General features: G+C 36.8%; 2 protein-coding genes across 2 annotated transcripts in view; both read left to right on the forward strand.

Moving 5' to 3' along the window:
• The first annotated feature begins 1,306 nt into the window (after nucleotides 1-1,306).
• LOC115209946 (sulfotransferase 1C2) lies at nucleotides 1,307-11,282 on the forward strand. Its single transcript, XM_029778585.2, has 5 exons — nucleotides 1,307-1,913; nucleotides 4,923-5,240; nucleotides 6,124-6,221; nucleotides 6,517-6,697; nucleotides 11,010-11,282. Exons 1-5 carry the CDS (start codon nucleotides 1,679-1,681, stop codon nucleotides 11,114-11,116), a joined length of 939 nt encoding a protein of 312 aa, XP_029634445.1. The 5' UTR covers nucleotides 1,307-1,678; the 3' UTR covers nucleotides 11,117-11,282.
• A 13,090-nt stretch (nucleotides 11,283-24,372) lies between these two features.
• The window catches only part of LOC115209856 (sulfotransferase 1E1-like), a 15,936-nt gene continuing 13,146 nt past the window's right edge, over nucleotides 24,373-27,162 (forward strand). The window contains exon 1 of the mRNA XM_029778428.2: nucleotides 24,373-24,789. Coding sequence (XP_029634288.1) covers nucleotides 24,579-24,789 — 211 coding nt within the window. The 5' untranslated portion in view covers nucleotides 24,373-24,578. The remainder of the gene's footprint in view (nucleotides 24,790-27,162) is intronic.

Consider the following 27,162-nt stretch of genomic DNA (forward strand, 5'->3'; position numbering starts at 1 on the left):
TAACTATTCGCCAAATAGCCCATGAGGTCAAGATTAGTACCGGGTCTGTGGAAACTATCATTCATGACCATTTGCATATGCAAAAGGTGTCTGCCAGATGGATTCCCAGGTTGCTCACACCTTTCCAGAAGCAAGAACGCGTCGAGTGCTCGAGGATGAATTTGGAGATGTGCCAAGAAGATGAGTCAAAATTTTTCAAAAGTCTGATTACACAGGATGAAACCTGGGTCCATCACTATGATTCAGAGACCAAAGCCCAGTCAATGCAGTGAAAGCACCGTGACTCACCTCCTCCAAAGAAGGCAAGGGTGCAGCCCTCCGCTGGCAAGGTCATGCTCAGAGTCTTCTGGGACCAGGACGGAGTGGTGATGACAGATTTCCTGGCAAAGGGTACCACAATTACAGGAGCCTATTATGCTTCACTTTTGAGGAAATTATGAGAAGCTATCAAAATCAAGAGGTGGGGCAAGATCAGCAAAGGCATCCTCCTCCTGCAGGACAACGCTCCGGTTCACAACTCGCGTGTCGCCAGATCAGAAGCACAGGCGTGCTGCTATGAACTCCTCCCCCATCCCTCCTACGCTCCTGACCTTGCACCCTCTGATTTTCACCTCTTCCCAGCCATGAAGTTTTTTTTGAAAGGAAAGCATTTCACAGATGATGCAGCCTTGATTTCTAAAGTCACGTCGTGGTTGGAGGACCAAGCTGGGGTCTTCTACAAAAACGGTCTCCAGAGCTGCATCAAACGATGGCAGAAATGCGTAACTCTGGGTGGTTCCTATGTAGAAAAAAAAAGACTAATAACTGTGCCAAGTTTCGTTGCTCTACTGCTATGGGAAGTGGGTCAGGGGCATTACTTATTGAACGCCCCTCGTATACGGTATGTATGGGGTACCAGATATGGTCTGCACTGCTACAAGTATATTCTTGAATAATAAAAGCTATTGTGCTCGCAACATGATACTTGTAAAATACTTTATTCATTTTTCTAGGATAGTGATGTCACTGGCATATTACTGCTAGAGTTAATGCTATTTTGTTACACCAGTATATGTAGTAGTAGTAGTATGTCTTTATCTATATGTAGTAATATGTCTTTATCTATATAGACCTAACAAGCAAATATATATGCTTTCCTGAGGAGATAGTAAGGGTAAAACTTTGCTGGAAAGCTACTAATCTTGTTAAATTTTATCTTACCCTATTTTACCTATTTCCAAATTTTATTTAAATAGACTCTAATACATGAATGCATTAAAAAAGTATTTATTGTGGTGAGTTGACCTTGGTTTCATTGGACAGTGTTCAATGTCGTTTATCTCTCACCCATACGTGCACAGCCTGTATTAAATTTTCCTTTAAAACATCATACTCCTCACATTATGTTAACATGAAATATACAATTTTATCTGACCTTTGGAATATTGATTTACCTGTTGCTAAAACAAATATACACTGATGAAATGAATAAATGTTCAAATTTAAACCTAAATATTGCAATGCTGTCATACTAAATAGGGCGATATAAACCTGCTAGACTGCTGTGCACGCATATATATAACGTAAAATTATCTTCACTGCTGCATTTTGTTAGATGCAGCGAGGAGGTATAGCAAATTTATTCTTTCCTTAGCATTTAGCTGTTGTTAAATTTTAAAGCAGTGCAATTTCAACTAAGATGTCGTCAACATCAACTGTTAGTGAAGTAAAGAAGAGAGATTGTGAAGAAATAAAAAAAGAAATAGAAAGTAATCCTATACAATTCATCGGCAACGACGGAAAACCTATGCAACTTTATCAATATAAAGGACACAATTTTCTTCCTTTAGAAATAGGATCATCAGCTTTGTCCAAACTACATACAGTGAAAATTAGACCTGATGATATTTTGCTGTATACCCATCCTGGAGCAGGTAAGATTTTAATATATTCACAAATATTGTAATGAGTGTTGTGTCATGTAATACGTCATTTGTAATACGTGGTGAGGGTTTCTAGGAAATTGTATTAAGACTTACTATTTCAAACCTGTGATGTCACCTTCGTGTAGTGGTTAACAATGCTTTGCAGTTTACAGCGAACACAAGGTTCTATTCACATAGATGATATTACAGCTTTCCTCCGTCTGCTATATAAGAAATGCATGTGTATATACAAAATGTGCAATATAGATTTAAAATATTTTGTCCAGTGCGAAGCGCCTTGTTAATCGGTTGCATATTGCGAAATCGTAAAATTTTGTGGGTGTGCGTTAAGAAGCTTACTTTCCAACTATACGGTTCGAGGTTCAGTCACAATACGTGGCACCATGGATAAGCATCTTCTACTATAGCCTTATGAGTGAATTTGGTTGACGGAAACTGAAAGAATTCCGTCGTGTGTGTGTGTCTATATACATACATACATACATACATACATACATACATACATACATACATATATATATATATATATATATATATATATATATATATATATATATATATATATATATATATATATATATATATATATATAAGTAAATAAGTGGAGTTGAACGCAGGTGTTATTCAAATTCTTTTTCTTTCGACATATGTTTCGAAGACAACATTGGTTTTATTCAAAAAGAATAAACGGTGTAAAGTAATGTGATTTTCTCAACAGGAAAGAAAGAGAACCTATCTCAACAACAAGACATTATAACAATTTTGATGACTGCATAAATGATAAACAGAACGCTATTAAGTATTTTTAAAAAACCCTTTGGAATATCAGACGCTTTGAATCCCAGGCCTTGTTAAAAATGTCAACATTGGCTGATAGTTTAGACAATCTAACTGAAATGTTTTTAACTAAATTCTTACTGGATGGACTAATATACTTGAGATTGGTGGAAGGTTTGTGGTATGGGAAGTATGAGTTATTATGCAAATTGAGAGTAATATCTAAGAAGTTAGCTTTAGTTATCTCATCGTCAAAGACGATGTGAAAGCCCATTCTACGAAAAAAACCCTAACTAACCTATTCTTAACCTTCTGTATTTTTTTATTGGAAATGTTTTGGAGGTAAAGCAAACAATCATCATCATATAGACCTCCACAGATGTCTGGGAACTGGTCAGCCATTTCATGAAGTATATATATGCCGACTAAATCCGTAATTTGAGCAGAATCTGAACTTCCCTTTGAGACATCGAACGCGTTGGGAGTATCCTTCCGGACCCACAACTTATTATCAAACTTAATGATTGATTTTCTGGCAGCCAGTACCACATTAATTTCCTCTCTCGAGAGAGACCTGCTTTATTGTATGCATGCCAGGGTGCCTTATTGAGTATAATAGGGTTGATTGATGAATAAGAGCTAGATATGTCAAACTGAATAAATTTAGTGTTAACCTTATTAGTAATAGCAGTAAACCAATCCACAACTTGAAAAGAATTAGACCATAAGCTAAGTTTTAATTTATTAATTAATGTAGGGATATACTAATCTAAGATGTATTTACTAAGTATACCGATGTTTGAGCTGGAAGGACAGATAAGCCGTAAGGATGGGTTATTATAAAAGTTTTGTTTGTGGTCTTTTAAAATAAACTGAGGTTGCCTGGGATTCAAAGGGTCTGCCTTTGACGTCAGATCTACTAACAGCTTTTTTTTAAAACTACTTAATAGCGTTCTGTTTATCATTTATGCAGTCATCAAAATTGTTATAATGTCTTGTTGAGACAGGTTCTCTTTCTTTCCTGATGAGAAGATTACATTATTTTACACCTTTGGAATAAAACCAATGTTGTCTTCGAAACATGTCGAAAGTAAAAGAATTTGAATAACACCTGCGTTCAACTCCATTTATTTACTTTTACTATACAAATTACTGCACATTAATCCGGAGTTTCTACCTTTGAATAGGTCGCTACATCCTTGTTACTTGCGTGAATTTTGCTACCTTGGTAACTGTTTATTGAATTTTCCATGTTAACTGTAAACAAAGGATAATTCAAAACACACTTTGAGTCGAACCAGGGACAGCTGATGAAGGGGAATTTTCCTTGTATTGTTTGTCCTGTACTCTGTTTTTTCGTTGTTTAAAAAAAGTCCGTTTCCTTGTTTGATTTTATGTTCTCGTCTCTCGTTGTGCTCTACGTTTATTTGTGGTGTCCTGTACTCATATATATATATGTATGCATGTATATATACATGTAGATGTAAATATGTACATATATGTATATATATATGCATATATTTTATTTATTTATTATATTACTATATGACCGAACGCACGCGTTATTTCTCTATTTCTCTTCTCCAAGTTTTTATTATGTGTATATATATATATATATATATATATATATATATATATATATATATGTGTGTGTGTGTGTATTTGTGTCAGTGTTTGTCCCCCACCACTGCTTGACAGCCAGTGTAGGTTTGTTTACATCCCCGTAACTTTACAGTTCGGCAAATTAAAACTGAAGGAATAAGTAACAGGCATTAAAAAATAAGTACTGAAATCGATTTATTCCACTAAAAGTTCTTCAAGGCGGTGCTCCATCAAAGCCGCAGTCTGCTGACTGAAACAGATAAAAAATTAAATTTTCATAAAATAGTATGTAGAACAAGCACAAATTAAATTTCAGATGAAAAAATGTTTAATTTATGTGTGTAATCGTAAGTTTGCTATTCGGCCATTTTAATCCTTTGCTTACAGTTATAAAAGTTTGCAATATGTATTTTACTGCTTCACATACACCGTAAATAATCATGTTTAAGATTACTAGGCGTGTAGATGAAACAGATAGAATACATGTCAGAAGCATTCCCACAATTGAAATAAAATTGAGTAACCGTAGAGCAATAATTTTTCAACTGTGTACTCGTAATTATTTCTGGATATCATACTGGATATCTCATAGGAAAAAAATTTCATTTATGATTTCAGGTTCACATTGGATGTTTGAAGTCGTTAATATGATACTGAGAGGAAGCAGTGAAAGAATCAACATTATAAAGGAATCATTGTTTATAGACTGGGCACCAATAGAAAATCTCGAGTCAGCTGAATCACCTCGAGTATTGAACACGCACCTTTCTATTGAATTCCTGCCTCCGCAATTGCTAAAAGATCATAAAATCATCTATGTAAACCGAAACCCTAAAGCCATGGTGGTGTCGTTCTATAGACACGTGAGTCGTTCTAAAGCTTTTGAATACGCAGGAGATTTTTCAAGCTTTTTTAACCTCTATATAAAAGGAGAAAGTAAGATTTGAAAGCATCCTACTACTACTACTACTACTACTACTACTACTACTAATAATAATAATAATAATAATAATAATAATAAGGGATGCTCCAAGGGCTCATACGGCTGTAAAGATCAGCTACTAATCAATAAGGCCATAACTGAAGACAGCCGCAGAAACAAAAGGGGTCTAAGTATGGCCTGGATCGATTATCGAAAGGCTTTTAATAGTATTCCCCACACATGGATCCTAGAAACGTAGCATCAATAATCCTAAAATATATAAAACATTCCACGAATAAACGGCAGACAGTGCTATAGCTCCAGACAAAAGAGGCACTAAAAATCCAGAGCCATCCCCATTAGAAGAGGAATATTCCAGAGAGACACGCTCTCTTCACTCCTTTTCTGCTTGGCACTGATACATTTACCTGACATGCTAAACAGAAACTGGGTGGGGATACAACTGTTATGGCAAAACAATCAACCATCTCTTATATATGGATGATCTAAAACTGTACGTCAGAAATGATAAACAGCTGGAAACATTACTAGAGACAGTACATAGATTTATCGAAGAAATAAACATGATTTTTGGCTTAGAAGAATGTGCCAAAGCAACCTTGAAAAGAAGAAAACTAGTTAAGAGTAGCAACATCACACTACATAAAGCAAATGAAATAAGAGAATTAGACCAAAGCCAGATATACAAATACTTAGCAATCAATGAACTAGATACGATACAACACACACAAATGAAAGAAGATAATAAAAAAAAGGAATACTAAAGACAGGGCTAGATTTGTTTTGGTTAATTTTACGTTAATTAGGAGGTGTTTGTTATTCTATCAGTTTTTATTTGACAATCTCATATTCTAATTTATTTTCTTAATTTTTCAGTTCCTTATGATAGTTACTTTAAACATGTTCAGGAATTTTATGCCCTAATTAAAGATAATCCAAATGCACTTATCATTACTTACGAAGAAATGAAAAAGGTAAATTTTTTATATTTCTGTGTAATTTTCATCTGAATTTCAATATATCTTATTTAGTGCACTGGTTTTTGATGTACAGGAAAAAGATCTATAATATTATTACGATATATCTGATTTGCTTAACGTACATATTCATCCAATTAATCTTTGTTCTAAATCGTCTTATCTTTTTAATGACAGGAGTTTAACTACATATTAACCTCATATTAACCACAGAAAGAGGTCTTTAGTAAGAAAATGCAATCTTTCTGTTAAATATGAAAAAAATTCATAATTCGTTATTTCTTTTCGACAGGATTTATACAAAGTAGTGTTGCATATTGCTAAGTTCCTTGATAAAACAATTTCTGACCAACTTGCTAAAAGTATTGTTGATATGTGTTCATTCGATAAGATGAAATCTGAGAAAACATTGGTGTCTGCCTCATGTGTTCCTGAAAACTTATTCAAAGAGGGTGGTACTTTCTACCATTCTGGTAAGTATGTCAACGTAATGTTAACTCCGTTATAATTCTTTTCCTAAAAGTAAAAGGCAGATATCTATCATTGCCAGCAAGGATATCTAGCTTGTGGTCATTGCCTGAGTCTTTGTGTGTGAAACGTGGACTGAGCAATTCCATATGATCCAGTACATGCAGTTCGTAATCTCTGTAAATACTCAACACAGCCTCAGGTTAACGAACTTGTTGCTTTTATATGATTACCGTACTAGCATCCGCGAATTATTTATCTTACGATTTTTAATTTGAACAAGACGTTCTAAGCCATTCGAGTGTATGCCAATGTATTACATTGGAATAATCTCAATTCACAACTTCGACATCTCGGGCTAGTTATGTGACGACTTGTTAGCACGCTTCCTTCTATCCTGCATCATGTGTTATCTGTGTCATGATGGTTCGTGCCGGGGTCAAAACGCCGACATCATGACAGCTGCTTAATGTTCTGTGAACAATGTAAAGCTGTAAGACGTCTCTTGGACAGCTGCAACGAAGGCTACGAAGCCGTGGCCAGCAGGAAGGGACACACCAGGCGTTCTAACTGCATCTGAACGCCAGAGTTCATCCCCACATCTTTGAAGAGCGCCTTAAGCTCAGTTCTCGTGGGAAATGAAGCTGCTGGAGACTGTGATCAACCCATGTTAGGAGAGGATTGCTGCTACAATGCTATATGAATGGTAGTACGATTCATCTCCTTGCCATACCTCGGAGCAAAATGATAAAGAGATTATCGGAATATTTCTACAACTTCACCAGCCTCAATCTCTTGCCACCTAATTTCTTTGATTATAATCTCATGTATTACTGTATGCAGGGCGCGGTTGAGAAAGGAATCAACCGTTCTGCTTGCAACAGCAAGGACGAGTTGGTATCCAAGATCGAGGAAATGTTTGAAGATTTTATAAGGGGCTCAGTGTGGAACCCATGTGCTAGGTTCCAAAGCGTCTTGAGGCTGTGGTGGAAGCTGAGGTGGGAGGACTACTTTGAGTAAACTGTTATCTACCAACCATAACCTAGTTCATATTTTTGATTTTTTTAGATAATTTTGTTTTTGGGTGAGATATTGTGTTTTCTTTTCCTTCTATGCAAATTGTCGAATTTAACCCGAACATGTAAAATGAAGTCATTCTTGAGTTTAAAAATGTCTTATTTTTGCCTAAATGTATAGTAAAAACAAAACAAGAGGCAAAACATTCTATTGTAATTTGCAGTATCACTTTGGTTACACCGTTTAAAGTGAACTAGGGCTCAGAAGAGATCTGTAACTAGGCTGGTTCCGTTCTCCACAATAGGTTCTATGATAACTTCCTTCTCACAGCTCTCTTCCATGCTACCTTCTGGCATTTAATTTCAGACAGGTACTTCTAGTGATGTCCTGTGTGGAAAGCTTTCCAACCATGTCTTACTATTTGCTTCTGCAATAAACGAATACTTTAAAAACTGCTTTCTAAAGCAGCAGTATACGAGTCATGCTGAACTTACCCCCTACAGGCCTCGATAGTCCTGCAAAAATTATAGTGCAATTCATTTTTCTCTGCTTGAGACGTATCACCCACTGTTTTTGTTTCTCCAGCTTTTACCAGGTGGAATATATGTGTGCTAGTGATATCCCATCTGCCATTCTAGTTCTTCCACATCTATTACAGTCCATCCTTTGTGTTCTGTTCCATATATGTAATTTACTCCTAGAGTGGATGCCCTTTTGCATATCCCATTTCCCTCCTCTTCAAAAGAGGTTATGCATTTTAGATGTTTTAAAAATGAAACCCTCCACTACATGAGAATGACACCCAAGCCATTCCCCACTACGCGAACAGGCGCAAAAGACGTCCAGATCCCTCGGCCTGAAAATTCATATAGACACAAATCTTAGAATAGTCCATTTACTGGACGTTATTCTAGTATTAGTACTGGTGATTTTAAGCGTTTAAGAAAACGAAACAAGAAACTCACATACATTTACGTAGTACCATGACATTCTACTTCTCTTCAAAATCTTCAACCTGCTACACAGGAAAAAGATCTTTAATAGAGGAGCCCCTTACTATAACGGTATACTTGAGAAAGGCGGCGAGCTGGCAGAAACGTTAGCACGCCGGGCGAAATGCTTAGCAGTATTTCGTCTGCCGTTACGTTCTGAGTTCAAATTCCGCCGAGGTCGACTTTGCCTTTCATCCTTTCGGGGTCGATTAAATAAGTACCAGTTACACACTGGGGTCGATATAATCGACTTAATCCGTTTGTCTGTCCTTGTTTGTCCCTTCTGTGTTTAGCCCCTTGTAGGTAGTAAAGAAATAGGTATACTTGAGATTAAGCGGTTCAAAAATAATCTCGTGACTAACCCCACGTAAGGCATAACTAAAGAAGTGAGGTGCAGAAAGGTAATTTGGATTGCACTTCATTTCACTGAAAGATTGATCTAATAGATGTAAAATATTTTTTAATTTTATAGAGATTTCCCACAAGAACATAAAAGATTCTTCAACATATATACAGATAGAATCACCTACAGCAGTAACCCTTACATGAAATATACTATTACGCATAAGTCCACCACCATAGTTGTGCATGGATAGGAACACTATAGCATATCCAATAAGTGGATTATGTAACGTCAGTTCAATTATTTTGAGACAGAAGTCAAATCTGCCAAAACTGAGTAGAACACTGGTGCTCCGTCGGTTACGACGTTGAGGGTTCCAGTCGATCTAATTAAAGGAACAGTCTTACCATGCAAATGACTGAGCACTCCACAGACACAGATGCTCTTAATGTAGTTCTCAGAGAGATTCAGCATGACTCAGAACGTGACAAGACCGGCCCTTCGAATTACAGGTACAGTTCATTTTTGCCAGCTGAGTGGACTGGAGTAACGTGAAATAGAGTATCCTGCTGAAGGAGACAATGCGCCGCTGGGAATTGAACTCACGACATTACGATCCTGAGCCAATTACCCTAACCATTAAGCTACGCACCTTCATACTTGAACATTAATCTTAAACGATATATACAAGTGACAGAAAGATCCGTTAAGTGGATATGGCGAGATGAAAATTGCATAGCGTAACTCAAAATATCACCAAAATATTCACACGATATACGAATGCTGTAATGTTAGTATTTCGTCTCATTTTCTTGCTTTCAGTAGGTTTTCCTCCTTAGAATTTTCTCCAAACTCTTCTGGAGTTGCAGGATGTTTCCCAATTTTCTCCCCCTTGCTTCTCTTTATTTCCTTCTCTCTCTCTCTTTCTCTATTGTTATTTAGTATGTATATAAATATACTACAGAAAAACGGATCATGGCCTCAGAGATAACTAACCCCGAAAAAGTATGGAGTACTGCCCCTTTCAGTATACTGCAAGATCACAATATATTTTCACACTCAAATCTTCATATGCTATGAACGTAGTGAAAGATAACTTCCATACATTCCTAACGTGTATTAACCAAATTCTAGTCCGCCACAGTCATGCACAAGTCACAGAAACTGATAAGAAATTTAAAACTTTTTCGATTCAAAATTTGTATTTTTTACATTTTTGTCCTGAAAACTTAGCGTATTCCTAAATGAATAATAATTTTGACTCTATACCTCATTATATAAGAGCGATAACTTTGGAGTTACTAGACAAGGATCACAATATGTATGTAAATATGTTTGTCTGTCTGTCTGTCTGTCTGTCTGTCTGTCTGTCTGTATGTATGTATGTATGTATGTTTATGTGTACTCAGCTATTCTAGAAAAAACTTTAAGAGACTATGCATTATTTCTTAATCCCTTATTTACTATAACTATGCAATTTTGTTTGAATTATGAATTAAATACTTTGAATTATACCACGTTTTCCTAGTCCATTCTCTTTTTCTAATATGTATCTACCCTCTCAATGATGAACCACTTATGGCCATCTTTGTTAAGCAGCTTCAACCTTTGATTCAGTTGCAGATCAAGCAGACGTTTTAGAGGTAAACCAACCCGAGCACTTATAGAATAGATCTATTAATTCATTAGTCGGAATTATATATATATATATATATATAACAAAGTGGAGTTGTAAGGTACCGTATATATATATATATATATATATATATATATATATATATATATATATATATATATATATATATATATACACACATACATACATACATACGTACATATATACTTATGTGGTAAATCGAAAGTGAGCGAACTTTCATACGGGTACATAGAGGCAAAATTATAATTCCGGAATACGTTAAATTATATTTATATAATTATATATGTATATAATCGAATTTTTTGCAGGTAAAGTGGATACATGGAAAAAATGGTTTACCGTTGAGCAAAGTGAACGAATTGATGCAAAGATCCAATCAGAATTCATTGATAAAGGAATCATATTCAATTTCTAAATAATTCCACTTGTGTTAAAAAGAAGTATTTTAAGTTAGAATTTAAAATCCTAATAAGCAGATCTATGCCCGTTGAATTTGAATATAGCCAGTTTATATAAATTAATGACATGAAAGTAATTTGTAATAATGATTGAGCAAATGTTAATAAAACCTATAATATATATTTTTGTCCAATTTCATAATTCTTTCATTATTTCATGTTCGACGAACTATTTGACTTTAGCATCAGACCTCCTTCTGCGCTATCGTAGTTTGTTATGCAAAATTTATCATTTTTTCCACGTGCATTGCTCCTGAAACATAAATTTACAAATTACATATACAAAGGTATTTCTCATGTCTGTATCATTGTTAGAATAGTAAGAATAACAAACTCAAATCTCACCATCACAGCCTAAATTAAAACAGGCTCGAAATCAATATCACCAGGTTAAGCAAAATAAATATATGCAGCCGCCACACTAGTCAGAAATAAAAATATACGTTTCATAAAATATATTCATATAACAATATCAAACCCTAAAAACTACTGGCAAAGGGAACATAGAAAAAGATGAAAATATAACTATTAGGTTGTCAAGTAAGTTCTTGCGGTTTTTAACCTTTAAATTCAGATGCACATATCTCGGCTCAAACAAAACTTTATTAATCGAAAAACACCATCAGAATAAACACACTTTTTCCAACGCGAAACTAGTTTATTTTTGCCAGTAGCATAAAAATCATGCGTTCTGGTTGCGATGAAATCGTTGAAGGTGTGTTTGGCATCGTCTTGGTTTTTGAAGCATTTCTCACGCAAGAAGTTGACGAGATGCTTGAAAAAATGGTAGTCGGTAGGCGAGAGGTCTGGTGAGTAACGCAGATGAGGCAGAGTTTCGTAGCCCAATTCGTTCAACTTCTGCAGGGTCATTTGTGCGACGTGCGGCCGAGCGTTGTCATGGAGAAGCATTGGTCCTTTCCAATTGAGCAATGCTGGCCATTGCTGTCGGAGTTGGTTGTCGTTCAATTCGTGCGGCACCCCATTTCTCAAATATTTTTGTTTTTCCAATCTCTTTCAAGTGGTTGGAAATTGTCGTATACGTTACGTCTAATTTAGAAGCAAGATCTCGAACAGCTGTGCGTAGACTGGCTTCCACTAAGGCTCTTAGTTGATCGTTTTCAACATCTGATGGCCGACCACTACGTTTATCATCTTCAAGACTCTCGTCACCGCTACGAAATTTCCTGAACCACCATTTTGCTGTACGTTCATTAATGGTTCCTGGGTCAAACGCATCGTTGATATCGCGAGCTGTTTCAGCAGACTTTTCGGCCTAGCTTGAACCGGAATACGAAAATTGCGCGAATTTGCTTTTTGCTCATGCTGTATTCAACGTTCCGAAAAAATGGCCTAATTATTCAAAAAGAAAAGGAGTAACATGATTAGATAGAACGAGAAACAGGCTTTAAAATGATATATAAAGTCAAAGTAATTTAACGAAAATTAATTTGAAAATACATAATTTAAAACCAAAAATTAAAAATTCCGCAAGAACTTTCTTGACAACCTAATAGTAATCTCTCAAACATTAATAAAATCTATAACTATATGACACAATTGAAATGCATATATTTCAGATTTATAATTTAATGAATAATAAGTATCCGAACTCCATAACCTTGAGAAAATAGGCTCTGACTAAATCGAAAGGTGTAAGACCTGAAATATTGTGGAACGGGCTATTCTATTACATCGAGCCCTGTGCAAATCTGATGCTTAATTTGTCAACTCTGAAAGGATTAAAAGAGCAAAAGTCACCCTCGGTGTATTTTTAACTCAGAACATAAAGAAGAAAGATATGCCGCTAGGCATTTTGTCAGGCGTGCTAATGGCGAAGTTTTCTTTTAAGAAGAGAGAGAACCGCTCAGGGTTTAAATATTTGTTTTTGCTTCATTATTAATATGAAATGTTTTTATTTTTCTGATGAGTGAGAAGACATATGAAATAATATTTCCATATAATCCATTTTTGCTTGAGTGAATGCAGTAAGCTAGCGCAAAAACAGTATAAAAGCAGTCAGGATTATTTTAGGTAAGAGAGGAAATTGAGATGTTAGCTGAGTGTGTAGATTCAGAATAAAAGAAATGTGGTATGAACATGAGTCAGATTCAGTGATGCAGAATAATAACTTGAGGATATCATGGAATTTCCACATAAAGACTAACCATAGTACTGTAACAGGAAGGTCAAATATGATTATAAAGAATAAAAAAGTGCAAGACCATAAAGTTCAATACTGTATACTAACAGAGTGGATACCAAAGAGACTGAGAAGATTGGGAAATATCAGGATCTAGGCAGAGTGATCACAAAATTATGGGAGACTATGATGACAATTATTCCTGTGGTAATTAATGTACTTGAAACAACACCCTAATTCCTACCTAAGAGGATGACAGATATTGGAAATGAGACTTGCATTGCCGACATGTCGGAAAATATAAGCCTCTATTCTACAAGAATCTTAAGAAATATTCTCGTGATTTGAGGAAACTTTTATCACCAAACATCTCTGCTAAATAATATAGGATGTAATAGATTTTATTATTATTATTGAGTGAGAGAGCAGTGCATGCCATCAAAGTGACACTGGGGTAAAATATACGAAGCCCAATATACCCATCATGACTACCCGTCTGATAAAGGTACACCAGGCACATGCATCACAATCATATGTGCGCGACATGGTGATCTCATATCAATATAAACAGCACATGACCTTGCAGGTGGGGCCCAGTTAGAATTTTCTTCAGGTTGAGTAGCCCATCCCGCTCAAAAGGTCCCTGAATAAGGGTTGTTTAAGGATGTTGAAAGAACCACCCATGTTTCCAGAGGTGAATTATTCAAACCCCAAAGAATCCCCCTCAACACATGGCCATGATGCTCCCCCACTGCTTCTGCTCATGATCAGAGATGCACATATCGTCAGCCACTAAGGGACATGCTCAACTGGTTAAGGTCAAACAACTGACAAGCAAATCTGTGGTATTGAGCAGAATATTTGCTGTAGCCCATCTTTTATACCAATTATTATTATTATTATTATTATTATTATTATTATTATTATTATTATTATTATTATTATTATTATTATTATTATTATTATTATAACAACAATAATAATCCTTTCTACTTTGGGCTATGTCTTAGTATCAAAAATAGGCTAAAGTAAATATTCTGCTCAATACCACAGATTTGCTTGTCAGTTGTTTGACCATAACCAGTTGAGCATGTGCATCACTGACCACGAGCAGAAGTAGTGGGGGAGCATCATAGCCATGTGTTGAGAGGAATTCTTTGGGGTTTGAATAATTCACTTCTGGAAACATGCGTGTTTCATTCATCATCCTTAAACATCCCTTATTCAGGGATCTTTTGAGCGGGATGGGCTACTCAACCCGAAGAAAATTCTAACTGGGCCCCACTTGCAAGGTCATGCACTGTGTATCTTGACAAAACATTCCCATGTCCCACACATGTGGTTGTGATGCATGTGCCTAGTATACTCTTATTACAAGGGTAGCCATGATGGGTATTTTGGGCTAATTGTACCTCAGTGTCACTTTGATGGCATGTGCTGCTCTCTCACTCAATAATAATAATAATAATAATAGTGATGATAATAATAATAATAATAATAATAATAATAATAATAATAATAATAATAATAATAATAATAACAACATTGTTTTGTCTTGGTATAAAAGATGGGCTACAGCAAATATTCTGCTCAATACCACAGATTTGCTTGTCAGTTGTTTGACCTTAACCAGTTGAGCATGTCCCTTAGTGGCTGACGATATGTGCATCTCTGATCACGAGCAGAAGTAGTGGGGGAGCATCATAGCCATGTGTTGAGAGGGATTCTTTGGGGTTTGAATAATTCACCTCTGGAAACATGGGTGGTTCTTTCAACATCCTTAAACAACCCTTATTCAGGGACCTTTTGAGCGGGATGGGCTACTCAACCTGAAGAAAATTCTAACTGGGCCCCACCTGCAAGGTTATGTGCTGTTTATCTTAATATGAGATCACCATGTCGCGCACATATGGTTGTGATGCATGTGCCTGGTGTACCCTTATCAGATGGGTAGTCATGATGGGTATATTGGGCTTCGTATACTTTACCCCAGTGTCACTTTGATGGCATGAACTGCTCTCTCACTCAATAATAATAATAATAATAATAATAATAATAATAAAAAATTATAATAGTTTCAAATTTTGCCACAAGGGTAGCCATTGTTGGGGAGGGGATCTGTCGATTCATTCGTATCATAATTCATCCTCACAAATTGCTATTTATACTACGTGTCCTCCATACATAGTACTATACATGTCATTTAGCATACGTGTCAGTTATCATACACTGTCATTTCCGTAAAAGCATCATTATTATTTCCACTCCTTGTGTTCTAGAGCACATTGCACAGTAAGATGACGCCACTGGTTTCTGTTGGCTACGGTTTTCTCAATGTCCAGTCATGTTATACTGGCCTCTCTACTGTCAGTTATGAAAGATCTGTACCATGTACTTTTCGTGCTTTCTATTTCCCTCCGGTAGCGTAAATTTGAAAGTTCTTTTAGAATACTGTTGTTCAAGTAGCCAGGGAATGTGACCAGCAAAGTTTTTTATCTTCGCTCTGTGAGGATTTCACTCAGTGGTCTTTAGAATATTTTGATTGGTTATGTGATGTTGCCAGTACAATCTCAGAATCTTATTCAAGCATCTTTATAGAACACACCCAGGTTTTTACTAATTTTCACGATGCCTTTCATGTAACTCTAGCATAAAAAAAAGTTTAGACCCAACTTAAGGGTAGTAAGGGTTCTGCAGTCTTGGTTGACAATCTTACTAGGGATGGTGTCTTGATAAAAATACCGGTTGGTGGCTAACCTTAAAATACCTACCTCAATGTTGAGTGAAAATGTCTACTACAAATGTGTCAAATAATGGTGTTAATGAGGCTGGAACCAAAGGTGAAAGCCTTTTGCCCAGCAAGTGCCCTGTTGTTGAGCAGCGCAGGCCTGGTCGTCATTCAAAGACTGTTTGTACACAAAGCTAGAGGCAGGTGGGATAAGGAAGTAAACCGAATAGTAATTGAATGCTGGATCAGGAATGAACCCAGCAGAAGGGGATTCCGACAACGAATGAAAGCAAAATGGAATGAGATAGGACTTTTCGAAATAAGTGAGCAACGGTTAGCCGACCAGGCAAGAGCAATAAGAACAAAAGGGTGGTTAACAGACATGGAAATAGATGAGATAAAAAGAAAAGTAGAAGATAGAAATAACTCTTCACCAACAGATAACGTGCCCAGTGAGAACAGAAAAATGAAAGGCGACAGTGAAAATGTAGAGCAAAGTGTAAATGTAAATGCATTCCCAGCAAATGAAGCAGAAGTAATAGGAAGGGCTATATCACAAGAATATGATGATGACCAACCAGACATACTGAGGACGTTGTGCCGATATATTAGAGAAGACCAGGATCAAGCACCCCCACTCCAACATTTTCAGTACGAAAGTATAAGAATAATGCTGGGAAGAACATATAGAATAAGAGATAAAGGTTATGATTTGATATTGGAAGAATTGAAACAAAAAGTAGTAGCAATCAAAGTAAAACTGTGTAAGATATGACAATAGTAAAAAACAGTTCAGGCAAAATAGATTGCTAGAGAAACTGTTTCAGGAACTAGATGGGCAGTTACACGTAACAATGATACCAGATGCAGAGGAAATCAAGGCATTCTGGAGAGGGATCTGGGACCAACCTGTAGGGCGTAATGATGGAACTACATGAAATCCAAGATTAATTAAGAAAATAGAAGTCCAAGAAGACATAACGATAACTACAGAAATGATAAAAACGCAGTTAAGAAAATTCTTACATTGGAAGAGCCCAGGACCGGATGGGGTCCATGGTTATTGGATGAAGAAGCTAAGAGGGCTCCATGAAAGGATAGCACAACAGCTAGATAAGTGATTGCAGGAAGGCGCAGTACCCAGCTGGATGACAAAGGGATCCTGAAAAGGGAAATGTTGCCGCCAACTTTAGACCAATTACATGCTTTCCACTAATGAGGAAACTAATGTGACGTGCTTTGGCCGGTGAACTGTATAGATGGAAAAAAAGTGGGCTACTATCAATTGAACAGAAAGGTTGCCGAAAAAGGAGACGGAGACGAAGCATCAGCTCTTAATTGATAATTTAATTATCAAGAACTGCATGAGGATTCGTAAAAATCTGTGCAGGGCATGGATTGACTATCGCAACGCATACGATATGATACCACACTCCTGGATAATAAGAACAATGGAAATGTATGGAGTAGCAGAAAATATGATAAGTCTTATATGGAATAGCATGAATTGCTGGAGAACGAATTAACAGCAGGGAATCAGATATTAGAAGAGGTGAAAATCAAAAGAGGATATTCATGTTAAAAATGATCCACTTAAGTGAAATATACAGAAAACAAAGTTGGGGTATGATCTGGGAAGAGGTAAGGGAAAACTGAACCACTCGCTGTTCATGGACTGCATGAAGCTATTCACAAAAACTGAGGCAGAACTGGACAACCTAGTCCAGTCTGTGCGGATTTTCCCCAATGATATTAAGATGGAGTTTGGACTCTCAAAATGTGCTACGATGGGTGATGAGACGAGGAAAACTTGCCAGGACAGACGGCATATGTATGTCAAGTGGTGAAATGATGAAGGCAAGTGAACCTGAATTCAGTTAGAAATACCTGACTGAGAAAAGGAGATGGAATTAAACACAACGATATGAAAAAAAGAGAAAGAAAGAGTACCTAAGGCGTGTGAGAAAAGTATTGGCTTCAAAGATGAATACCAGAAACATAATTTCAGCTATAAACTTGCGTGCAGTTTCAGTAGTTCAGAATGGTGCTGAAATCCTGAAATGAACAGAAGAGGAGCTAAAGGAATTAGACGGGAAGACAAGAAAGCTCCCAACGATGCATGGAGCCCATCATCCACGTGCAGACATTGATCGCTTATACATGAAGAAAGCAAATGGAAGAAGGGGACTAATAAGTGTGGAAGACTGCGTGCGTATTGCATTCGAGAGTTTAATGAGATACCTAGCCCAAAGTGAGGAAACCTAGCTAGTGAAAGTTAGGAACAAGGGTGTTCCTAATATCACAGACTGGACTAGGTTGTCCAGTTCTGCCTCAGTTTTTGTGAATAGCTTGATGTCGTCCATGAACAGCAAGGGTATATTGAGAGCAAAGAAAAAAGGGAAAGCAGAGAAAGAAGTACGAAAAGGACATGAAGAAGAATTATGCAAGAAGGAACTACATAATCTATTTCATGTAGCCACAACTGAAGATACATAGGTAGGATTGCTGAAGAAAGGGACATTGAACAAAGAGACTGAGAGCACTATACTGGCAGCGCAAGACCAAGCTTTGGCTAAGAATTGGAGGGTCAACCTTTGGAATGAGCAAGTGTCTCCGATGTTCAAAAAAGAAGGCAAAACAATTGATAAATATACCCTCTTATGTGCAAAATATCCCAGCTATGAAACATGAAGAAGGTGAACATAGTGCCAATCGTTGTTGGGTCCTTGGAAGCAATATAGAAGGCATCAAGAGGAATACACAGGAAATTGGAATAGAGTATCCAGTAGAACTGAAACAAAAGGTTTGCTTCCTTAGCACGGCCAGAATAATCAGGAAAGTATTAGACAGTTGCAAAGAACAGATAGCATGGTACCGCAGGCTACAGGCAGCAAGCCCACTACAAATGCAAAACTCCGAAGTTCCAACAAAACCTGAGATAAAAATAAAAAATAACAATGATAATTATAATAATTGGGAGGACCACAGCAAATTACAAACATCATAGACGTGTGACAGCGAGCTGCCTGGGATGATAGGTCAAATCTGAAACCATCAAGAAGCAGAAGTTAAGAATCCGCAAAAAACAATGGAAGTAAAGTATGTTTTAATGTAAGTAATTTCAGGAAACCGAAATATTTCTCTTCATATATGGAGTGTATATATATATATATATATATATTATATATATATATAGCTTCTCTCTGATGTGCCGCCACAGCAAAACGTCCGTGAAGATATAAACATGTGGACTGCAATACTTCTAGACCAAAACTGCGAAATTGTAAGTAAATTTTTAATCTGATATGCAAACCTATCCCCTGAAGAGGGAAAAAGAGCAATTATGATTGAGGCTCTGTGAAAAAAAAAAAACAATAAATAGAGAATAAAGAATAAAGTAGAAAGAAATAGAAAACTTCGTCTTGTGGGCCTCGGGCAATCGTGATACGAAAGAAGCTTCAATACACCTCCAGAGGATGTGTTCTCTGTCAAAAAGTTAGCGCTGTAAAGACGGACCCATCTCTTATTGTCACAGCCCTAACGAATAACAAAACTAGAAACGAATGATGGACAGATGACAACAATTACAATGAAGTGATATACGCTTACAAGAATGCAACACTATGCCCAAAACACACAGGAATATATTCATACAGTAAATACCCAGTTAAACGAACAACTCCCTACATATGCCATGAAGGGCCAATACCCAACAGAAGAATAGCGCACAATACACACAGAACACACAATACAAATATTACCACAACAGAACAAACTAAACTTTGTAGCAAAACATATTCCCCAATACAATACTCCCCCAACGACAAAAACAAACAAAAACAAAAATGCAATGCTGCACACACCTCAGCAGCACGAAAGTGTAGAATGTGGTACAATAGAAACTTACTTGAAACTATCAGATGTTGAATAATAATAGTGAAGAACATTCCCATTACCTTACCTCATTTTATGAGAGACAGGGTTTTGCACAGAAACTCTGATTGTAACAGTGAAAATTAGGCTGGACCTTTCAGGCAAGGGATCTTGCTTGGCAATGGTTCAGTACAGATGCAGAATGACTACAGCTATTACCCTAAGATAAAATCAGTAGATAATAGAGTAAAGAAACGGAAGTGTACTAGCGAAGAAAATAAGATAGTAATGCAGAGTTACTTAGAAAGTGTACCTAAAAGAATGGGTTTTAGAAAAAGAATGTTAACATTTTGGGTAAAGAAGGGTATGTTTAAAGTGACTGAGCAGAGACAAGTAGATGAAGCTGATGCCATTAGGAGAAGAAAGTGGATGACAAACATAGAAGTGGAAGAGGTCACCAGAGAACTGACAAAGAAAGACCAAGCAATTGAAAAGCCAAGCAACAATATAGACGCAGTTAAAACCAAAGAAGGATCAAGAGGAAAGAATGACAATAGCACTAACTACCAATCAATAATGGCACTAGCGAATTAAGCAACCAGAAGACCAGAAGATCAGTATTAAAAGGAGCCAACAGAAGAAAGCTGCTAGATATGATTAGGAAGGTAGATTCTGTTATCTGTAGGATAGATACTAAAAATATAGGTAACTTTAACTTCTTGATCTACGTAGGAGGGGTAGTTGTTTGTAGAAGATTAGGTATTCCTCAAGGAAAGATTATGAAAAAACAAATGTGGAGTGAAGCTTTTTGGACAAAATCTGAAAAGGGTGGAAGCTTGTCTTATAGCCGGTTTGGTTACTGTTTGTGTAACACTACTTTTATATGTTTCCTATTTGGAAATAGATAATAAATATATTTTTACTTTTGAAGTAAGAATATATATTGATAAACACGTCACTTATAACTCACTTATAAGTGTTATCATACATAAATCCTGACTCCAGCTACATAAATGTCATAGCGAGAAATATATATACTTTGAAACGCTAACGGATAAATAGATTCGTGTTATTTTAGCCGCTATAATAAATAGTTTCATAATAGCAGAAATAAATTTCATTAACAAGTTGAAGAACGTGAAGAAAGAGAAAATAATTACTACATTATTTTATTTATGTACATTTAGCATTTATAGTACAATTGGAAAGGAAAGTCATTTTGTCGTAGAGAATTACAACTTAAAATTCACACTAGCTAATCCTTCATACTAACAACTAGAGTTCATAACAATTCAAATGTCTTGTTGGATTTTTATCATAGATATGGAATAAAAAATAGCCAATATCTCAATGAGAGAGTGTTGTGGAGTTTAGTAACATCCTACGAACACTGAGTAATTTCCCCTAAATCAGGGTTTTTATAACTGCTCATATCCGAATTCTAAGGACCGTATTTCGTAAAAGATTTCTTTGACGAAAGTTTAGAATTCGTATATGGGCAGTAATGTTAACGAATGGGATACCAACAATTATGCTTGTTTGGGAAAACGAACATTACGTCATATTGCCGCCTTTTATCACTTGTTACACTTGGAAACTGAACAACTCTGTGAAAGCCAAAATAACCGCTTTTCATTATATATTCCTCGTTGACTGCTACAACTGATATAAGTGTGAATGAACTTTGAAATTTGTACTGCACGTATAGTAGGGGGGACCGGGGCAAGTTGATGCATTTTCTCAAGAGAAAATGCGAAACTACTTTCGGACGGTTTAATGTCATCATAGTAGTGCTGTTAGTATAAGCTTCCCCCTCATTTGATTTCGTCGCCTTTGTGAGAGTTTGTCTGCTACACGTGGACAACATTGGAATTTTCCACTTGGTAAGTTATTTTCGACATGTTTGATAATTAGTTATTTTGGATATTGTTTAAGACTCCATTATGTGTATTAAACCTTAAGGAGTTAGTAATATATCTCTCACGACCCTATACAAATGGACTCTTGCGAAACCCTAGTGGTTTTCTCTCAGTGTTTACATTTACGAGGGAAATGGGGTCGGGGCAAGTTGACACATGTAAACAGGGGTACATTGACACAGTTTGTCAACTTGCCCTAGTCTGTGATAAAGTTGTTGTAGGTTGCTTACATTGATTCACAGACTGTATCTATCCCATTTTATCTAAGAGTGTTTGCTATTTGATAGTCTATTTGTCTGGTATATTGGATCAATTCGTTGAGTAATTTATGTATTGCTTGCTATAGTTTTAGATCAGCTATCTTTATCTATACCAACCTATTCTATCTTCATACCACTACTTACTTAGTCAACAGCTTGTATACTGCCTAAGCTTTGTAACCTGTACCACTGATATATAAGCATGAAGTTATGCCGTTACCAGGTATGCTTGACACTAAAAAGTAGGTAAACACTCAGAGCTTCGTTTTGCTTTCACTGTTGGATTATGCAATGAGCTAAATTGCTTCCCACCTCTCTCTCTCTCTCTCTCTCTCTCTCTCTCTCTCTTTACAGACCTAGATCTACAATTGTCATGGTGCGACACTACAAACGCAAAAGCGAGAGGGCAACCCTTCCACAGGATGTAATCCAACAGGCTATTCAACAGGTCTGAGCTCGTGTCATCTCCTTGCGGGAAGCTTCGAGGACCATTTGGCATCCCTTTAAAATCTCTGTCTCGCTATTGCACCAAGGCCACTGAAGCAAACAACAACGATCACAGTCTTAGTGGATACAAAAAGCCACGGCAAGTTCTCACCGACGAGTTCGAGAATCAATTAGAGGCTTGTGTTTTGGCTGCCGCAGAAATTTACTATGGGCTTGCTCCAAAGGATGTGCGGAAATTGGCTTTTCAGATGGCAAAGGTACATGGATGTAAAAGTCCTCCAGCCTGGCATGAGACAGAAATGGCAGGTAAAGACTGGTTCTCTGGATATCTTCAATGACACAAGAATTTGTCCATAAGAAATTCACAGGCAACAAGCTTGGCACGAGCAACAAGTTTCAACAAGACAAATGTTGCTATGTTTTTCAACCAGCTTGCTGATGTGATGCTTCCATTCAATATCTATAACATGGATGAAACTGGCATAACAACTGTGCAGCGCCCAGATAGAATTATTGCCAGAAAAGTAACAAAGCAAGTGGTGAAAATCACAAGTGCGGAGAGGGGAACTCTGGTCACATTGGCATACTGAGTAAATGCCGCTGGAAACAGCATACCACCGTTTTTTGTTTTTCCCCGGAAGAACTTTAAGCCACATTTCCTGGACAATGGACCATCAGGCAGCGATGGAGGTGCTAATCCATCTGGTTGGATGTGTGAGGAGCAGTTTGTGAAATTTCTTCAACACTTTGTGAGGAATGTGAAATGTTCAAACAGGCACCATACCTTCTCTTACTGGACAATCCCGATTCCCACCTTATTATCGAGGGGCTAACTTATGCATCAGACAATGGCATCACCATGCTTTCTTTCCCACCTCACTGCATACACAGGTTACAGCCGTTGGACAAAGCGGTCTATGGACCACTGAAGATGTACACAAACACTGCAATTGATGACTGGCATATCAACCATCCTGGCCAGACCATAACATTCCGTGTTATGTCAAAACTGCATGGCCATTGACTGCAACTCCGACGAACATTCTTAGTGGCTTTTCTTCTACAGGGATATGCCCTTTTAACCGCAACATTTTCACAGACAGCGACTTTGCACCAAGCTATGTCACTGACCGGCCGGATCCTGCTCTTTCAGCACCTGGGTCTTCAGCACTTGCAACACCTGGGCCTTCAAGCAACATAGCCGCCAAGTCTTTTCTTTCACCATTTCAAATCCGTCCACTAGCAGGTCAACGAAGGGAAAAGGTTTAACTGTTAAGAAAAAATTTCAAATTCAAGTTATACCTCTGATGAGGAAGTGTGCTATTGCTTAGTGTGCTGCGAACCCTTTTCCAACAGCAAAGGAAGGGAAGTGTGGCTTCACTGCTCTGATCGTAAAGGTTGGGCTCACGAGGCATGCACACCAGGTCTGACAATATTCACATGCCCAAATTGTGACTCTGATGACGATATGTAATGAAACTGTAATAAAGGCCCTTGATCAAACCAACAAGCTTATATCATGTGTTTCTGTCCACTAACATGTATGTTCCAAGAAAATGCATTCATGTGTCAACATACCCCATTATATGTGTCAACTTGCCCCGGTATCGTGGTCTTAGAAAATGCACAAAATTTAAGTGGTCTTAGAAAATGCACAAAATATAAATCCAGACAATAAGCAGATGAGATCTCTAGCTTTGTAAGTCTTCTGCTATGGTTGATTTATGCGTGTAATACAAGATGCAGTAGAATACATTAAATAGTATTGCTCTGTCAGTGAAAATGTAAAAAATGTAGTCAACTAATCTTTGTCTAAAATTTTCAAGTCAAGATTTAATGATAAAAAATGTCAACGTACTTCAACATATTATACAAGGAGAGGGGGAGTCAAAGTTTCATTTGCCTGACACATCTGATAAATATATACTATAAATACTTTCTGAGCTGCAAATTAGTCTAATGCTAAAGGAAAGCAAAAGAAACTGATTAGGATTTTTATTTTCAGTAGATAACTTTAAATCGGTTACAATAACTAATACATCAACAACTACAATGAGTAAAGAAATCAACTCTGAAGAAATAAAAAAAGAAATTGAAAGTAATTTTAAACAATATTTCGGCAAAGATGGAGAACCTATGTCTGTTTATCAATATAAAGGACACAATATTTTGAATCTGGACATGGCATCGTCAGCTTTATCGAAACTACATACGGTGAAAATTAGACCTGATGATGTTTTGATGCTTTCCTATCCTGCAGCAGGTCAGATGTTACTATCTCAATTTTGTTAGGCAAAATATTTTTCATTGTAGTCTCCGCTTAGAGGTTCGCTGAGACTGGGTATGTTTGCATGTGTGTGTGTGTTTGCGTGTCTGTATATGACGTTCGTACGTGTACTATTTGTGTGTGTTGTGTACTTTAGTTATATATTACTATTCATCGTACTTTATGGAGCCCTTTATATCAGTTTAATTTCATTCACTTTGTTAAGCTGCATTAACTTAAGTTTGTAAAGATTTTATTTCGTTTTTGGATTTGGTTTTCAAGATTCTTTATGTGAGTTCGTGTGTTGAAGCATATTCTGTTGTGACTGGGGAGAGTCATTTTCTTTTTGTGCATTATAATTTAATACACTCACCGATAAAATTTCCACTTCTTATTTTTATTTTCCTAAGATTTTCGTTGCGTCTTGCAACCTTTTCAATAGTCTTGACTCTGTCCGTTATTTACACAGCGTTCCTTTTTGTTTGTGCGCGTGTGTGTGGGTCAGTGTGTGTGTGTGCCTATGCATACATGCATGTATGTATGTATGTATGTATGTATGCATGTGTGTGTGTATGCATATGTGTGTGTGTGTGCATATGTATATATGTGTGTGTGCATCTGTATGTGTGTATTATGCATATTCATGTGTTTGCGTGTTCGTGTTTTTTATGTATGTGTGCGTGCGCATGTGTTTGTATATGTATGTCTCCTTGTGTGTGCATGTCTGAGTGTGTGTGTGTGTTTTGCAACTATATACCGTGTTTGTATGTATGGATATGCATCTCCATATGTGTGGACATGTGTCTCTATATGTGTCCTTGTGTGAAGTAAAGTATGTGTGTATATATAGTCATGTGTTTCAGTCTCCATTTGCACATGTGTGCTTGTCTGTTCATATAACTTATGTACCTATCCGCCTGTATATTTTCATATCCACATGCTTACATACATGTGCATATACACGTATATACGTACACCCTCACACACATACATACATCTATCTACATAACAGCCCACCAACTATTCTACTCTACCTGTGTAAACTCTGGGTATGGGCATATGATATTTACTATGTATATTTTCTATTTAGTATTGGGAAAATTTCATTTATTTGTGTTGGGACTTTTGGGTGCTTGAATAAGATGCGGATATCAAGTTGATCCAGCTTGCCTCCATGTTGGTCTTTGGTATGCTGGTAGAGTATGGAGGACTATTTTTTGTCGTCATAATGTCTCAGATGTTCATTTAGTCGTTCCGCAATGCTCCTAGATGTCTCCCCTATGTATGTCATGTTCATGTTTTTGCAAGCACCTTCTATGCATCTTATGTTGTAAACTACATTTCTAGTTCTCCAGTTAATGCCAGGGCTAATCCTACATACCATGCAGTTATCATTGGTGCATATGGTATTTTCAAAAGGGGTACGTCCTACATAGTTGTGATCACAGCTATGTAGGATGTCTGGCTGAATCTTGAAAACATCGCTTGACAAGGGTGTGTGTAAACCTCCAGGAAAGAAGTATTTAGTCAATGTCCTCATCAGAGATGCCTGTTGGAACAGAACCATGAGAGTAACTTCGAAAATCGCCATGGTTGGTAACGATGTAGGGGAGATGTTAACTGAAACACTACTTGCAGGACATTCCTGATGTATATATAATTTTTGTTTACAAAACTAACTGATCATGGCGTTTTACTCCCTCCATTTGTAGAGAGAATATTTACCTCCACTATTTGAGTCTCACGAGTCGCCTATACAGCTAAGTGCTTTATAAGTGCGAAACCAATGTTCACTCTCTGACCATTTTAGCGTACTCCTTTATGAAATACTTGATGAAAATATATGAAACTAGCAGTATCGCCCGGCGTTGCTCGGGTTTGTAAGGGAAATAACTATATAAGCATTTTTAGAGAGTTACTTCCCTTATATGATAGCAAAAAATGCATTAAAAATGGAAAAAAGTGATGGTAATTTTTTTTAAATCGTAGACTCATCGTAGACATTTTTAGAGAGTTACTTCCCTTATATAATAGCAAAAAAATGCATTAAAAATGGCAAAAAATAATGGTAAATTTTTTTTTTAATCGTAGACACATCGTAGACGCGCGCTAATACCCAGAAGGGCTCGATATGAATCACGACTATAAGATACCCGCTTTTGGTTAAACTGCACCGCAAAATGTGGGAGTAGTTAGGAATCTAAATCGTAGGAGACAGACACCACACAACTTTTCTTTTATATATATAGATACTAGCAGCATCGCCCGGCGTTGCTCGGATTTGTAAGGGAAATAACCATATAAGCATTTTTAGAGAGTTACTTCCCTTATATAATAGCAAAAATGCATTAAAAATGGAAAAAAATTATG

Source organism: Octopus sinensis, linkage group LG3, assembly GCF_006345805.1.
Source record: "Octopus sinensis linkage group LG3, ASM634580v1, whole genome shotgun sequence".
NCBI lineage: Eukaryota > Metazoa > Mollusca > Cephalopoda > Octopoda > Octopodidae > Octopus > Octopus sinensis.

What these genes read in the sequence shown, in the direction of transcription:
- LOC115209946 (XM_029778585.2), top strand. Translation starts at nt 1,679, where the DNA reads ATGTCGTCAACATCAACTGTTAGTGAAGTAAAGAAGAGAGATTGTGAA. An exon ending in GTATACCCATCCTGGAGCAG is followed by an intron (nt 1,914 to 4,922) that starts GTAAGATTTTAA and finishes TTATGATTTCAG; the next exon opens with GTTCACATTGGATGTTTGAA. An exon ending in TGGTACTTTCTACCATTCTG is followed by an intron (nt 6,698 to 11,009) that starts GTAAGTATGTCA and finishes AATTTTTTGCAG; the next exon opens with GTAAAGTGGATACATGGAAA.